General features: G+C 36.7%; 1 protein-coding gene across 3 annotated transcripts in view; it reads right to left on the reverse strand.

The window, feature by feature from the left end:
* Window positions 1–17133, reverse strand: part of PPP2R3A (protein phosphatase 2 regulatory subunit B''alpha) — a 148141-nt gene that overhangs the window by 61821 nt on the left and 69187 nt on the right. For all 3 annotated transcript variants that reach the window (XM_012787771.2, XM_012787769.3, XM_012787773.3), the window contains one exon: window positions 14512–14614. In XM_012787771.2, coding sequence (XP_012643225.1) covers window positions 14512–14614 — 103 coding nt within the window. The remainder of the gene's footprint in view (window positions 1–14511; window positions 14615–17133) is intronic.

Below are 17133 nucleotides of genomic sequence, written 5' to 3' on the forward strand. Positions count from 1 at the left end.
TGTGACTTATTTCCCTTTCCATGCCCTTAAGATTCACACATGTTATAGTATATAACAGGATTTCCTTTTTTAAGGCTGAATAATATTCCACTGTATATACATAATCTGTTTACCTATCAAATGATGTTTAGGTTGTTTTCTCACAACTTCATCCTTCCAACACATTGTTGTGTATCACTAACCAAGGAAGCTCAATTGAGCTTCAGTGTTCAGAATTTTTATTGGTGTTTTATTATGAGGGCATAATAGATTGAATCACTGGCCATGTTATACTGAATTCAATCTCTAGGCTGCCTCCCCTTGAAGGAGCTGAGGTCGTATCACCTGGCTAAAAGCCCCAACTTTAGTCACATAGTTGGCCATTCTGGTATAGCAAGTCCCCATCCTGAAAGTATCCAGGGCCCACCAGGAAAAACAAAGATATTCCTATCATTTAAAAAATTCCAAGGGTTTAAAATCTCTGTCCCAGGAACCTGGGACAAAGACTTGAAAAATTCTTTATTATAAAACACCCCTTCCTCCATCTATGTATATGTTAGGGCTGCTTGAAGTTGTCCCACAGTTCACCGATGATCTTTACACTTCTTTTTTTTATTCTCAATATATTTTTTCTGGTTTCTTGGACCATTTATTATTTAATTTTAATTTCTTATACATTATATTTATACTTATCCATAAGTACATATGAAATTTTGTTACCTACATAGAATGTATAATGATCAAGTCAGGGTATTTAGGGTATCCATCACCCAAATATTTGTTATTTCTATGTGTTGGGTACATTTCAGGTCTTTTCTTCCAGCTATTTTGAAAAATACAATACATTGTTGTAAACTATTGTCACCTTACTCTGCTATCAAACATTAGAACTTATTCCTTCTATCTAACTGTATATTTGTACCCATTAGCGGACCTGTCTTCATCCCTCCTCCCATCCATACATCCTTCCCAGTCTCTGGTATCAATCATGCCACACTCTACCTCCCTGTGATTTCCTCACACATGTGAGTGAGAGCATGTGATATTTGTCTTTTTTCACTTAACATAATGACCTCCAGTTCCATCCATGTTGCTGCAAATGACATTATTTTTTATGGCCAAATAATATTCTATCATGTATATATATTTATACATATATAGATATAAGATACGTAGATATATAGATCTATATATATCCATAAAGATATGGATATCTTTATCCATTCATCTGTTGATGGAAATTTAGGATGATTCCATATCTTTGATATTGTGAAGAGTGCTGCAATAAACATGGGAGTATAGGTACCCCTTTGATATACTGCTTTCTTTTTCTTTGGATAAATACCCATAGTGGGTTGGCTAGATCATATGGTAGATCTATTTTTAGTTTTTAAAGAAATCGCCATACTGTTTTCCATAGTAGCTGTACTAACAATTTATATTCCCATCAATAATGCAGAGGAGTTCCCTTTCTCCATGTCCTCGTCAATATTTGTTATTTTTTTGTCTTTTTGGTAATAGCCATTCTAACTGGGGTAAGATGGTATCTCACTGTGGTTTCCCTGATGATAGGTGATGTTGAACATTTTTTCATATATCTGTTGGCCATCTGTATGTCTTCCTTTGAAAAAAGTTTATACACATCTTTTGCCCATTTTATTTATTTTATACTGTTTTATAATACAATGTTATTAACTATAGTCACCATGTTGTATAAAACTCTTTTTTTCTTGCTTTCCTCTTTTAAAAAATAGACTTGGTACAGAGAGTGGATGGTACAGAGACTTTTAATATACCCTGTGCCCACACAAGCATAGTTTCCCTCATTATCAATATCCTCCACTAGAGTGGTACATTTGTTATAATTGAAACCACATTGACATATTATCCAAAGTCCACAGTTTACATTAGGGTTCACCCATGGTATTATACACTTTGTGGGTTTGATAAATGTATACCGATGTGTACCCACCATTATGGCATTACAGAGTCGTTTCTCTGCCTTAACATTTCTCTGTGCTTTGCTTGTTCATTCTTCCTTCCCTGCTAACCCCTGTCAATCACTCATCTTTTTACTGTCTCCATAGTTTTGCCTTTTCTAGAATGTCACAGAGTTGAAGTCATATAATATGTAGCTACATAGTTTGGAGATTAGTTTCTTTTCTTTCTTTCTCTTTTTAGGGATTTAAAAAAAATTTCAAAATATTACGGGGGTACAAATTTTTTGTTACATGGATAGCTTTTATAATTCTTTAGTCAGGGCTATAAGTGTGCCCATCACCCAAATAGCATTCATTGTACCTGTTAGGTAGGTTTTTACCCCTCTTCTATCCCCTTCTTGATTCCCAATAATTTTTACTTATTTTTGTGCCCATCAATTAGTTCCAAATTATTAGAGAGTACATATGGTGTCTGTTTCTTCATTTTTGAGATACTTCACTTACGATAATGATCTCCAGTTTCATTCAAATTGCCGCAAAAGACATTAACTCATTTCTTTTTGTGGCTGAGTAGTACTCCATGGTATAATGGTATATACATATACACCACATTTTCTTTATCCACTCATAAACTGATAGGCACTTGGGTTGATTCCACATCTTTGCAATTGTGAATTGTGCTGCAATAAACATTTGAGTGCAGGTGACTTTTTGATGAAATGTGATAAAATGACTTCTTTTCCTTTGCGTAGATACCCAGTGGTAGGACTGCTGGATTGAATAGTAGGTCTACTTTTAGTTTTTTTAATTAATTTTTTTTATTTCAGAATATTATAGGGGTACAAACGTTTAGGTTACATATATTGCCTTTGCACCACCCAAGTCAGAGCTATAAGAGTGCCCATCCCCCAGACAGTTCACACTGCACCCATCAGGTGTGAATATACTCATCCCCTCCTCTTACCTCCTATCTGCCTGACACCTGATGAATGTTACCTCCATATGCGCACATAAGTGTTGCTCAATTAGTACCAATTTGATGGTGCTTGCTTTTCCATTCTTATGATACTTCACTTAGAAGAATGGGCCTACTTTTAGTTCTTTGAGGAATCTCCATACTGTTTTCCATAGAAGTTGTAATAATTTGCAGTCCCACCAACAGTGTATAAACATTCCTTTCTCTCTGCATCTATGTTTTTGGACTTTTTAATAAAAGCCATTCTAATAAGGTTAAGGTGATATCTCATTGTAGTTTTTTGAGACAGAGTCTCACTCTGTTGCCTGGGCTAGAGTGAGTGCTGTGGTGTCAGCCTAGCTCACAGCAACCTCAAACTTCTGGGCTCAAGCAATCCTTCTGCCTCAGCCTCCCGAGTAGCTGGGACTACAGGCATGTGCCACCATACCCGGCTAAGTTTTTCTATATATTTTTAGTTGACCAATTAATTTGTTTCCCTTTTTAGTAGAGATGTGGTCTCGCTCTTGCTCAGGCTGGTTTCGAACTCCTGACCTTGAGCGATCTGCCCACGTTGGCCTCCCAGAGTGCTAGGATTACAGGTGTGAGCTACGGTGCTCGGCACCCATTGTAGTTTTAAGTTGTATTTCCTTGATGATTAGTAACGTTGAGCATTTTTTCTTGTGTTTGTTGGCCATTTGTCGATAGACAAATCTTCTAAAATGCTTTTGTTCATGTCTTTTGTTCACTTTTTAAGGTTTGTTTTTTTTTCTTGATTTGTTTGAGTTCTTTGTAGATTCTGGATTTTAGCTCTTTATTGGATATATACTTTATGAATATTTTCTCCCATTATGTAGATTTTCTATTTGCTCTGTTGACTACTTCCTTAGCTGTACAGAAGCTTTTTAGTTTAACCAAATCTCATTTACTTATTTTTGTTTTTGCTGTAATTGCCATTGGGGTCTCAGTCACAAATTCTTTGCCTAGGTTAGTATCTAAAAGAGTTTTTCCTACATTTTCTTCTAGAATTTTTATGGTTTCATGCCTTACATTTAAGTCTGTTATCCAGACTTAATTAATTTTGTCTGAATTAATTTTTGTAAGTGGTGAGAGACAGGGGTCCTATTTCATTCTTCTGCATGTGCCTATTAAATTTTCCCATCACCATTTATTGAATAGGGATTCTTTTCCCCAGTGTATACTGTTGTCTGCTTTGTTGAAGATCAGTGGTTGTAGGTAGATGGTTTTATGATTGGGCTCTCTATTCTGCTGCATTGGTCTATGTCTCTATTTTTGTACCAACACCATGTTGTTTTGGTTATTATTGCCTTGTAATATGTTTTGAAGTCAGGTAATGTGAGGCCTCCTGCTTTGTTCTTTTTGCTCAAAATTGCTTTGGCTACTTTGGCCCTTTTGTGGTTCCATATAAATTTAAGGATTGCTTTTTCTATTTCTGTGAAAAGTGACACTGGTATTTTGGTAGGGATTGCATTGAATCTGTAGATCACTCTGGGTAGTATAGTCATTTTAGCAATATCAATTCTTCTGATCCATGAGCATTGGGTGTCTTTCCATTTGTTTGTGTCCTCGTCAGTTCCTTTCACCAGTGTTTTGTAGTTTTCATTGTAGAAAGCTTTCACCTTCTCAGTTAAATTTATTCCTAAGTATCTTATTTTTTTGTAGCTATTGTACATGGGATTGCCTTTTTCTTTTCTTTTCTTTCGTGTTCTTTTCTTTTGAGACAGTGTCTTGCTCTGTTGCTTGGGCTAGAGTACACTGGTATCACTGTAGCTCATTACAACCTCAAACTCTTGGGTTTGAGCAATCCTCCTGCCTCAGCCTCCCAAGAGCTGGGACTACAGACGCATGTCATGAAGCCTGGATTTTTTATTTATTTTTAATTTTCATAGAGATGAAGTCCTGCTCTTGCTCAGGCTGGTCTCAAACTCTTGGCCTCAAGTGATCCTTCCACCTCAGCCTCCTGAAGTGCTAGGATTACAGGCATGAGCCACCATGCCCAGGTGAGATTGCCTTCTTGATTTTTTTTTTTGGCTATTTCATTATTGGTATAGAAATGCTGCTGATTTTTGTATGTTGATTTTGTATTCTATAACTTTACTGAATTTGTTTATCAGTTCTAAGAGTTTGTTTGGTGGAGTTTTTTTTGGGGGGGGCTTCTAAATATAAGATCATGTCATCTACAAAGAAGGACAATTTGACTTTATCATTTTCAATTTGGATGCTTTTTATTTCTTTCTCTTGCCTGATTGCTCTGGCTAGGATTTCTAGTACTAGTTGAATACAAGTGGTGAGAACAGGCACTTTGTCTTGTTCCTGTTCTTAGAGGAAAGGCTTTCATCTTTTTTCCATTTGGTATGATATTAGCTGTGAATCTGTCTGGGCCTTTATTATGTTGAGGTATATTTCTTCTATGCCTAGTTTGGTGAGAGTTTTTATTATGAAAGGGTGTTGAACTTTATAAGATGCTTTTTTGGCATCTATTGAGATGACCATATGATTTTCATCCTTCATTCTATTGATGTCATGCCTTACATTTATTGATTTATGTACACCGAACCATCCTCACATTCCTGGTAAAAATTCCATTTGATCACGGTGTACTATATTTCAATGTTCTGTTAGATTCAGTTTTCTAGTATTTTGTTGAGGATTTTTGCATCTGTGTTCATCAGGGATAGTGGCCTGTAATTTCTTTTTTTATTGTGTGTCTGTCTGGTTTTGACATCAGGGTAATATTGGCCTCATAAACGAGTTAGGGAAAATTCTCCCCTCTTTAATTTTTGGGACTAGTTTGAAGAGGACTGGTATTAGTTCTTTATACATTTGGTAGAATTTGGCAGTGAATCCATCTGGTCCTGAGCTTTTCTTTGTTTGGAGACTTTTTATTACTGATTTAATCTCATTACTCATTCCTGGGTCTGTTCAGGTTTTCTATTTCTTCCTGATTCAATCTTGGTAGGTTGTATGTTTCCAGGAATTGATCCATTTCCTCTAGGTTTTCCACTTTGTTAGCAGAAAGTTGTTGATAATGGTCTCCGATGATCTTTTGTGTTTCTGTGGTACCAGTTGTAATGTTTCCTTTTTCATATCTAATTTTATTTGGGTCTTGTTTTTCCTTCATTTCCTTCATTTCCATTTTCATCATTTCCTCTTCTGATCTTTATTATTTCTTTCCTTTTGCTAATTTTTGGTGTGTTCTTGCTTTTCTTGTTTCTTGAGGTACATTGTTATTTATGTGAAATCCTTCTACTTTTTTGATGTGGGTATTTGTTGCTACAAAGTTCCTTCTTAGCACTGCTTTTGCTGTATTCCACAGGTTTTGGTATGTGGTGTTTCCATTTTCATTTGTTTCAAGAAATTTTTTGATTTCCACCTTAATTTCTTCATTGACCCAATGGTACTTCAGAAGCATGTTGTTTAATTTCCATGTATTTGTATAGTTTCCAAAATTCTTGGTATTGATTTCTAGTTTTATTCCATTGTGGTCTGAGAAGATACTTAATATGATTTTGATTTTTAAAAATTTGTTGAGACTTGTTTTGTGGCCTAACATATGGTCTATCCTGGAGAATGTTCTATGTGCTGATGAGAAGGATGAGTATTTTGCAGTTGTTGGATAAAATGTTCTGTAAATGTCTATTAGATCCATTTGCTTCAAAGTCCAGTTTAAATCCAATGTTTCTTTGTTTACTTTGTGTCTAGATGAACTGTCTAATGCTGAGAGTTGGGCATTGAAGGCCCCCACTATTACTGTGTTGGAGTCTATCTCTCTTTACATTTAGTAATATGTACTTTATAAATCTGGGTGCTTCAGTGCTGGGTGTATATATTTAAATTTATTATATCCTCTTATTGGATTGATCCTTTATTATTATACCATGCCCTTCATTGTCTTTTAAAAATTGTTTTTGACTTAAGGTCTGTTTAATCTGATATAAAAAATATAGCTACTCTTGTTCACTTCTGTTTTCCATTTGTGTGGAATATCTTTTTCCATCCCTTTACTTTCAGTCAATATGTCTTTATAGGTAAAGAGCATTTCTTGCAGACAGCATGTAACTGGATCATTAAAAAAAAAGTCCACGCAGCCAGTCTGTATCTTTTAAGTGGAAAATTTATTCTATTTATATTCATGGTTATTGTTGATATGTGAGGGTTTTCTGCCCTCTCATATTGTTAATTGTGTTCTGATTGTTTTGTATAGTCTTTGTTCCTTTCTTATTGTTTGGTGCTGTGGTTTGTAGGTTTTCTTTAGTAGTATCATTTGAATCCTTTCTCTTCCTCACTTGTATTTGTTTTACTAGTGAGATTTAAACTTTTGTGCATTTTCATGATGTTAAATATCATCCTTTCACTTCTAGGTTAAGGACTCTATTGAGCATTTCTTTTAGGGCAAGTCTAGAGTATTGAATTTCCTCAGCTTTTGCTTGTCTGGGAAAGTCTTTTCTCAAGCAATTAGGGAGTGGAGGATTCATACCCATAAGTATAATCCACCAGCTTGGAGATTAAGCTGGGGGACCAAACTCACTACATGCCATTGGGAAGAGGTGAAGACAACAGGTCAGAGGTAACCCAAGAGGTTCAATAAACCTGGTAAAATACCCCAAAGGCAACTCAGGACCAGCACTCCTCTCCCCGACATGGTCAGGGATCGATCTTTGTGAACTTGGAGACAGGGCCATAAGCCAGCCCTAGCACCCCCAGCTCTTGATTAAAAGGCCAGATTAGAAGGAATCAGTTAAAGAACTCCAGAAACATGAAAAATCAGAGCCAAAGGACACCTCTGAAAGAAATCAATAACTTTTCACCAATGAATACCAACCTAAATGAAATGGTTAAAATAACAGATGAAGAATTTAGAATATGGATTTTAAGAAAGCTCAATGAAATCCAAGAAAAAATAGAAACCAACTCAAGGAAACCATAAAAACAATGTAGGAAATGAATGAAAAATTCTCTAAAGAAATCAAAGTAGTAAATAAAAACCAAAAAGAAATTCTGAAAATGAAAAATTCATTCAAGGAATTACAAAACACAGTGGAAAGCCTTAAGAATAGGCTAGATGAGAATGAAGAAAGAATCTCAGAGCTTGAAGAGAACACCTATGAGCTACACAAATCAGTCAAAGAGAAAGAACAGAGAAATACGAGGAACAAACAAAAACTACAAGAAACGGGGGATTATGTAAAGAGGCCAAACATAAGAATCATAGGAATCTCTGAGAGTGAAGAAGAAAATACACAACGGTTGGATAATTTATTTGAGGGAATAATTGAGGAAAATTTCCCTGGCCTCCCTAGAAATCCAGATATCCAGGTACAAGAGGCACATAGGACTCCTGGGAGATTCATTGTGAAGATGCAGTCACCACGACACATAGTCATCAGGCTGGCCAAAGTAAACACAAAAGAGGCACTCCTACGCAGTAAGGTGAAAACAGCAGGTAACCTACAAAGGAAAACCTATCAGACTAACTGCAAACTTCTCAACTGAAACCTTACAAGCCAGAAGGGACTGGAGACCCATCCTCAGTCTTCTAAAACAGAATTATGGCTAGCCCAGAATTTTGTATCCTGCAAAACTAAGTTTCTTATATGAGAGAGAAATAAAGACTTTCCCAGACAAGAAACTGCTGAGGGAATTTGTTAAGACCAGACCTGCCCTGCAGAAAGTACTCAGACATGGCTGGGCATGAACTTAATGCATATGAAGATGGCTGACTAGAGACTATGGATGCCAGTTCTTCTAAGAAAGAAGAACCAAAGTCATGGGTGAATAACCATAACTTAAATAGAATATAGGCCGGGTGCGGTGGCTCATGCCTGTAATCCTAGCACTCTGGGAGGCCAAGTCGGGAGGATCACTCAAGGTCAGGAGTTCGAAACCAGCCTGAGCAAGAGTGAGACCCTGTCTCTACTATAAATAGAAAGAAATTAATTGGCCAACTAAAAATATATATAGAAAAAAAGAGCCAGGCATGGTGGCACATGCCTATAGTCCCAGCTACCCGGAGGCTAAGGAAGGAGGATCATTTGAGCCCAGGAGTTTGAAGTTGCTGTGAGCTAGGCTGATGCCACAGCACTCCAGTCAGGGCAACAGAGTGAGACTCTGTCTCAAAAAAAAAAAAAAAAAGAAAGTACTCAGACTTGCATTGTATAGTTATCAGCACAATAGACACCCACCGGTGTAAAATCATCCAAAAGCTAAAGTTCAGAGCCCAGATATCTCAAGAGGTAAAACAAAATAATAAGAGTCCATCCAACAGTATGAACGGAAATCTATCCCAAATATCAATTCTTTCAATAGATGTGAATGGCCTGAACTCCCCAATGAAGAAACATAGGCTGGCTGAATGGATAAAAAAAATACAAGCCAAGTATTTGCTGTCTGCAGGAAATGCATCTAACCCACAAGGACTCATTCAGACTCAAGGTAAAGGGATGAAAAACAATATTCCATGAAAATAGAAACCAAAAAGAAAGCTGGCATAGCCCTAGTCATATCAGTAACATACACTTCAAGTCAATAAAAATAAAGACAGACAAAGATGGTCACTATATAATGGTGAAGGGAACAATTCAACAAGAAGACTTAACAATCCTAAATATTTATGTACCTAATGCAGGAGCACCCAGATACATAAAGCAAATCCTACTTGATCTAAACAAAATGATAAACAGCAATGCCATAATTGCCAGGGACTTCCACATCCTACTGACAGAACTGGACAAATCCTCCAAGCAGAAAATAAGCAAAGAAACAATGGACTTAAACAGAACTCTAGAACAAATGGGCCTAAGAGACATTTAAAGAATATTCTACCCCCAAAATACTGAATGTATATTCTTCTCATCAGCTAATGGAACTTTCTCTAAAAGTGATCACATCCTAGGCCACAAAACAGGTCCCAACAAATTAAAAAAATAGAAATTATACCATGTATCTTCTCAGACCAAAGTGCAATAAAATTAAATAAGTGGAATAAAATTTGTTACCTGTGCTTTTGAGTTCATATCCAAAAAATCAATGCCCAGACCAATGTCAAGAAGCTTTACTCCTTCGGTAGTTTTACAGTTTAAGGTCTTACATTTAAGCCTTTAATTCATTTTGAGTTGATTTTTGTATATGGACATAAAGATTATTCTTATTTTATGGATTATTTTATATCATCTTTTTAATATTCTTTATGTTTCAAAAAAAGACTATTTTTTAAAACAGTTTTAGATTTACAAAAAACATTTGAGAAAATAGTACTGGGCATTCCAATACATCCTGTACCCAGTTTCCCCTATTATTAACATCTTACATTTACTGTATGGTACACTTGTTCTGAATAAACCAATACTGATATATTATTATTAAAGTCTATGATTTATTCACATTTCCTTAGTTTTTCCTAATGTCTTTTTGTTCCAGGATTCCATCTAGGATGCCACATTCCATTTAGTTGTCATGTCTCCTTAGACTCCTTTTGGCTGTGGACAGTTTCTTATACTTTCCTTCTTTTTGATGACCTTGACAGTTTTGATAAGTACTGGTCAGGTATTGTGCAGCATGTGCCTTTATTGAAATCTATCTGATGTTTTTCTCATGATTAGACTGGGCTTATGGATTTTTGGGAGACAGACTGCAGAGGTAATGTGCTATTGTATCATATCCTAACAAGGGTACATATTATCAGCATGATTTATGACTGTTGGTGTTGACTTTGCTTACCAGACTGAGGCAGTGTCTGTCAGGTTCCTCCACTGTACGGTCACTCCCCTGGTCTCCTAGAAATCACTATGTACAGCCACTCTGCTGTTAAGAAGTGGAGAGTTATAATCCCCTCCTTGGGGATGTGGTATTTATTAAATTATTTGGAATTCTTCTTCACAGATTTGCTCCTTCTCCCATTTAATCCTTAATTATATCAGTATGTGTAATTAATTTTTTAAAATTCTCATCTTTTCTGTTTCCTGAATTTGTTTTGATTTGTTTTTTTCTAAGTCAGTTTTTCTGTGTTTTTTCTTAACCTTGATTTTTCTCTTTCATGGTTATGGTTTTCCTCATATACCCTGGTGTCCATTTATCTTTAAGAAGGACAAGGTAGTTCATATAATTTTCCTCTGGTGAAATATAAGTAGGTCTATTTTTCAATAGGTATCTTTCTTGAGTGCCAGGTCTGCCTGCAAGTTGTTTGTATTTAGGTTGGGTGTGATGACTGCCTGGCATTGTTTTAGAGTAAACTGGTGGGACCTCCAATGACCTACCCCACAACTGCCAAAATACAAAGAAACAGGGAGAGCTTTAATCTGCAACTGTCACATTAGAATCCTGAGCATACTTTATCATTTTTGTTAGTTTGTTTATGCTTGTAAGTAAATGTCAGGCTGCCTTTACCAGGAAAGGAGTCAACTGTTCCGTACACCAACCTTCAATGAATTCCGATTTCTAATACTTCTCATCAGATCCACCAACCCTGAGTTTACAGCCACCCTGGAACTCTGATGAGCAGAGAAGCTCACTTCACCACAGCCCACATACAGCTCTTCATTCTGGGTTGTGGTTTCCTTAGCCTGTTGCTGTTCACTTTCTATCTTCAAGAAATATGTTTAAATCTCCTGTTTCTCTACCATTTCATCCATTTCCATAGGTTTATTACTTTTTAATTTCTAATACTTTAACTTCAGAGGAGTTTGGGAAAGAATGAAAGGAGAATGTGTCATCTTTTACCAGAAAACTCCACAAGTCTACTTAAATAAAAATAAAATTTCTCCTTAGCTTTAAGGTAAGTATAAATGTCCATTAACTCCTAATTATGGTTTCGTTGTTGTCTGTTGTCTGTTCGTTGTTGTCTGTTGTTATAGTTCTTAGTATAAACTTAATTTACTTTTCTATCAAAGCTTACATTAAAGCTCTGATAAAACTGAGAATTCCATCTCTCAGGGTAGGGTCCTTGCAAGAAAAAGAATTCACCATATGAACCTTTCATGAAGGGACTACATGTAGAGTGTGGGCAGCATTAAGGGAGCTAACAAGGGAATGGTGAGGCACCCAGGGCTAGCAACAGTAGGATACTGTTACAATTCTTAGAGCCAAAGGAATAAGGGGAGGAGGAGAGTTATGGGAGCCTGGCACGCACCAGAACCATGCAGAAGAGGCTGTCCAGCAGAATCTGTGTTATAAAGAGATATAGTTACTATGCTGAAGCAGAGAATGGGGAAGAAATGCCAACTTCCCTCTCCTCTGCCCTCCTATATACTGGCAATGCTTCCCATTGACTAGACTCAACCAGAAGCTAGTCAGAGAGCCCAAAACATAAAATTTTCAGGGTCAGAGCACAGAAAAGAATGGATTGAGGTAGTGAGGACAGGGAGCAGATAAAGAACCTACTGTTTTAATACCAATATAGTTTCTATATTGAATATATGAGATTTTACAAAACATAAACAGGAATGTTTAATGTTGGATATCATCAGGTATAACTGTCTTGATTAAATGCAAAGAACTATTAATAATTCCCATTCTCATGAGTATTTTTTTTTTGAGGAAAACAAAACCAAAAAGCAAATAAGTCTAAGGATAATCAAAACCATCATGTCAATTCAGAGAAGCCTCAAGTCCTTGAATGTGAAATAAAATCAGAACCAAACTTTATATTTTAAACATGGAAAATTATTACTATAATTAAAAAATCTATGCCATATGGTGTTAGAAGTCAGACCAGCAGTTACCCTTGGCTGGCAGTGACTGGGATGGAGTGGGAGGGACTTTGGGGATACTGGCAATGTTGTTTCTTGATCTGCGTGCTACTTATACAGATGTGCCCACACTGTGAAAATTCATCGAATAGTAAGTACACTTGTGATTTGGGTGATTTTTGTATATTTCAGCAAAAATCTTTTTAAAAATGATGGCAGCCATTAATACAATTAAAAAAAAAAACCAAACAACTATGTCAATGTGTTTTTATGCCTTTCTTTAGGTACCCTTACTAACAGCCAACAAGGACTTACTGGAACAGCTAAAGCAATGATGTATATTTAACAGAAATGAAAGGCAGATCTTAGCTTCAAAAAATTTGTGATCTGCTTATTTAGGAAAACCAAATATTTAGACTTGAAATTAAGAATATTAGTAGTATCTCAGGCTATGAAGAATGCTGTAGTAAAAACAGATCCAATACTGATATGTAACTGATTCTCACAGGAAGGCCTAGATAGAAATACTCTTTACGTGGGCTTTCTGTTGGAGATCTCTTTAACCTTAACAAAGGTCAACTAGACCAAATGCTTGTAGACCCTGCATTTAAACCTACAACACACACAGTGCCACAAAAGCTATGAAGATTTCTAAGCCTCTTCTCTTCTCTGCCCTGAGTGGTAAGTAGGAAGCCCACACCTACTGGGAAGGGAAGTAGACAGCACAGGGAAGGAGATTTGAGGGCAGAGACAGGGAAACATAAAGGAACATGACAGAGGATTTCTACAGATTAGAAGATCACTCTGTGTCAGAAGACTGTGTAAGAAGAAGTCTGTGGGTGCCAAGAGCAAAGGGATCTTGCTGCCTGGCAACACCACTAGGGAGGCAGCTAAAACCTCAGGATAAAATACATGTGTATACATCTAGGAAGATGGGCTATGGTTGTCTTCACCAAAAGTTCTGGGGTCTGACATATGGCACAGAAAAAGCAAAGACCTCTGGATCTGAAGGGATTTTCTAGCCAAGGATGACTGATATCTCAGGAGTAACTCCCAACCCTCATGTTATGGCACTGTGTAAAACCTCAGCTGTGGCATAACTCCAGGATGAAGAAACCTCAGGTAGATCTGAGATAATACAGTACTTCTGTTTCATTTATCTGGTTGTACTAGTGAAAGCTGTTTCATATAAGTGAGTTTTCTGGATAAGTAAATATAGAAACTGTGCTACTTATATAAATTACCAATCTCAGCTGAAATCTGGTAATGGGATTGGGGATTACTGCCCTTATCCTGAATTATTTCCAGACTGGAGTGCTTTTAGAGTTTTAATGCCTCTTTTTTTTCCTTACTCTCTTGACTACCTTTGAAGTCTTTTAGATATCAGTGTGCTTGATTCTAGTTATCCTCTCTTCCTTCTTCCTATTCCGATTTTTTGTTTGAAATATATCTTGGGTTGAAAAATCAGAAAACCAAGTATTTTTAAACTATTCTTAAATCAAGAGTCAAGAGGCACTGAGTGAAAATGCCAGGGTTCATGAGGGCAATTCTGATTACACCATGGCCTTTTCTTACTTTCTACCAGGTTCTTACCTATGTTCTATGTCAGCAATTTTCAAGTTATTTTCTTGAATTTTAAAGTTTCAGAAGGTGCTTTAGTGATTGCTGTGAGTGGACAAGAGGGAGGCTGAGAGGCCCTTCTCCCTTGCCTCAGTGGGAGTAACCCTGTTTTCCATATTTTCTACTCTGGGTTCCATTTTAGATTTCATTTAACAAAAGGATTTTATTGCTAAAACAAGTTTGGAAACCACTCTTCTAGAAATCTGACCTCTAGATTTGTGTAGCTTAATTGACTATATGTTATAATTGCAAAATTTTTTAAAAACCTCTGAAACTCCAAAAATATAACCTATTTTGAAAAGAAAATGAAAATTACCTGAAGTAAAGGGATGAAATCCTCCTGTTCTAGAGAGCTGCAGCTGGGCTTTGCTAGAAGACAGATGAATTTAGAGGCATCATCATGATGGTTATTCACCAATCTATAAAAGAAACAAGTGCTTAGGAAGATTGGCTCCTCTGAACAAACAATGACTATAACATCAATAGTTGGTAATTTCAGTCTGACCTGAAGTCCTTTTAGATAAAAAACTAAGTAAGGGAATTATATAATCAAAGTATGTTTTAGAATGATGAGTTGTCTATGATATAGAGCTGGATGAGTGCTGAAGCCTCTTGGGACCCTCTTCCCTTCTAGTGGTCTCAGCATGAAATAACAAGGCCCTGGACTTGATGGTACAATGGAATGGAAAGAAAGGAACAGTTGTCTAAAACATTTTGAGGAAAATTCCTCAGTGCTCCATTACTCCTATCCTGCATTCCAACCACCTACTGGTAGATAAATATTAAGCTAGAAATTTGGGAGTCATCATGAACTCCCCCCTCCTTTTACCCCCAATGCCTATGAATTACCACATCCTTTCTATCAAATTTGCCCCTTTTGTCTTCATTGCCAGTATCCATGCTCAGGCTCTCACTGTTTCTTGCTTGATGTTTCTGAAAAACATCTGATCACTTGGACAGTGATCATGTCACTGTCCAAGTTAAAATTCTTTTTTAGAGTAGGCTAAAGTCCAAGCTCTTGACTTGACATAAAGGATCTTTAGGATCTGATCCTACCATCTCATGTCCCCTTCCACTACTATTCCTGCATTTGTAGTTGCCCAAATGTTCCATGTACTACCATACCAGGCATTTGTACATGCTACCCTCCTTACTGCAACACCCTTCTTCCCTACTTCACTTTCCAGGGAATCTCACTTGGCCTTCTGTGTCCTTCTATCCCACCTTGTGCTGCTTAGTTCTGTCATGGCTGTTCCACAGTAGTATAGGCTTATTGGAGTAACTCTTTCATTAGACTCTAAGCTCCTTACAGGGCATAAAACTGTGTCTTATTTTCTTTGTATCCCAAGCATCAAGGCCAGACACAGTTAGCATTCGATAAATGATTAAGAAAGAAAGCAAGAAAATGTTTGTGATCTAACAGACATATATTTGTTATATCTGTTAACAGTCAGTTGAGATATACATACTTAACTGACTTCACTTGTGATTACTAGAGGTATGGTATGATTTTTATGTTTATTCTCATTATGGTTTTTAATATGCTCAAGGCCCCTGAAGTTCAATAAATACATGTTTCAGAAAAAGATTAGTGCAATAGGAACTAATAGGAGCCATCTCTCAGGATTAGAAAATAGGTGGGATGATCAGAGCAGAAAGGCAGTGAAGTTTTTGAAAAGAAAAAAATGTATAGCACCACTAAATAAAACAGCAGATATATGATAGATAAGAGCTACTCTGAGAGGACAAAGTCAAAGGATGCCTTTTGCTACGAAGTAGAAAGTAAAAGCGAATTACAATTTTCTGCCAATGCTCATGGCTGATAAATGCTACTGGCTTTTAGGTGGTATGAAGGGATTAGAACACATTTGTACGATAAATCTGCTATTATATTTATTTTAAATAGTAACAATAACAATACTACTACTACTTGTAATAGGTGAATAAAGAAGAATGAAGGCAAGTATAGCTATTCTAAACTGGTATCTTCCAGAGCTTATAAGACAAAATATTGTTTCATTAATGGACAAATGACATATTGATATAAAAAGGTAAAAGAAAATAAAGCATAATAAAGCTGAAGCAATAGTATTGACTACATTTGAGAGGAAGGAATTCTGCCCCAAATCTGCTACTCTAGAACCTCAAACAAAAAAGCTGTGGAGCACTGTTTCTTCTAAAAACGTCCTGACTGTAAGAAAAATAGATATCAGAGTATAGATTTGAAATGGGCAGTAGCACAGGGAAATGAGGGGGGGAAAGATCCACTGGAGGAGAGATATAGAAGGCTCCAACTGATGAGCACTCTGACATGAGGGGTATTATTTACCTTTATGTTTTTGACTTTTGTATTTGAATTTATTTTTTAAAACTATATATAGCTTGTGATTGGAACAAGACAGCATATGTATGCATATGCCAAAATGTTTCAATTCTGTATCATTACCTGCAAGTTTTTATTTTTTATTCTTTTTTTTTTTTTTTTTGAGACAGAGTCTCACTTTGTTGCCCAGGCTAGAGTGAGTGCCGTGGCGTCAGCCTGGCTCACAGCAACCTCAATCTCCGGGGCTCAGCGATCCTACTGCCTCAGCCTCCCGAGTAGCTGGGACTACAGGCATGCGCCACCATGCCCGGCTAATTTTTTGTATATATATTTTTAGTTGGTCAATTAATTTCTTTCTATTTTTGGTAGAGACGGGGTCTCGCTCAGGTTGGTTTCGAACTCCTGACCTTGAGCAATCCGCCCGCCTCGGCCTCCCAAAGTGCTAGGATTACAGGCGTGAGCCACCACGCCCGGCCAACCTGCAAGTTTTTATACCTAAGAGTTTTAATATACTATACTTGGGCCCAAGTTGCTTTATGCAAAGGGTACAATTTGTAAAAATTCAGAAAACTAATTCTGTCTTCTCCAAGGTCAGTGTGGTGACTCAAATCAACA

The sequence above is a fragment of the Microcebus murinus genome, chromosome 1 (genome assembly GCF_040939455.1).
Source record: "Microcebus murinus isolate Inina chromosome 1, M.murinus_Inina_mat1.0, whole genome shotgun sequence".
Classification (NCBI taxonomy): Eukaryota; Metazoa; Chordata; class Mammalia; order Primates; family Cheirogaleidae; genus Microcebus; species Microcebus murinus.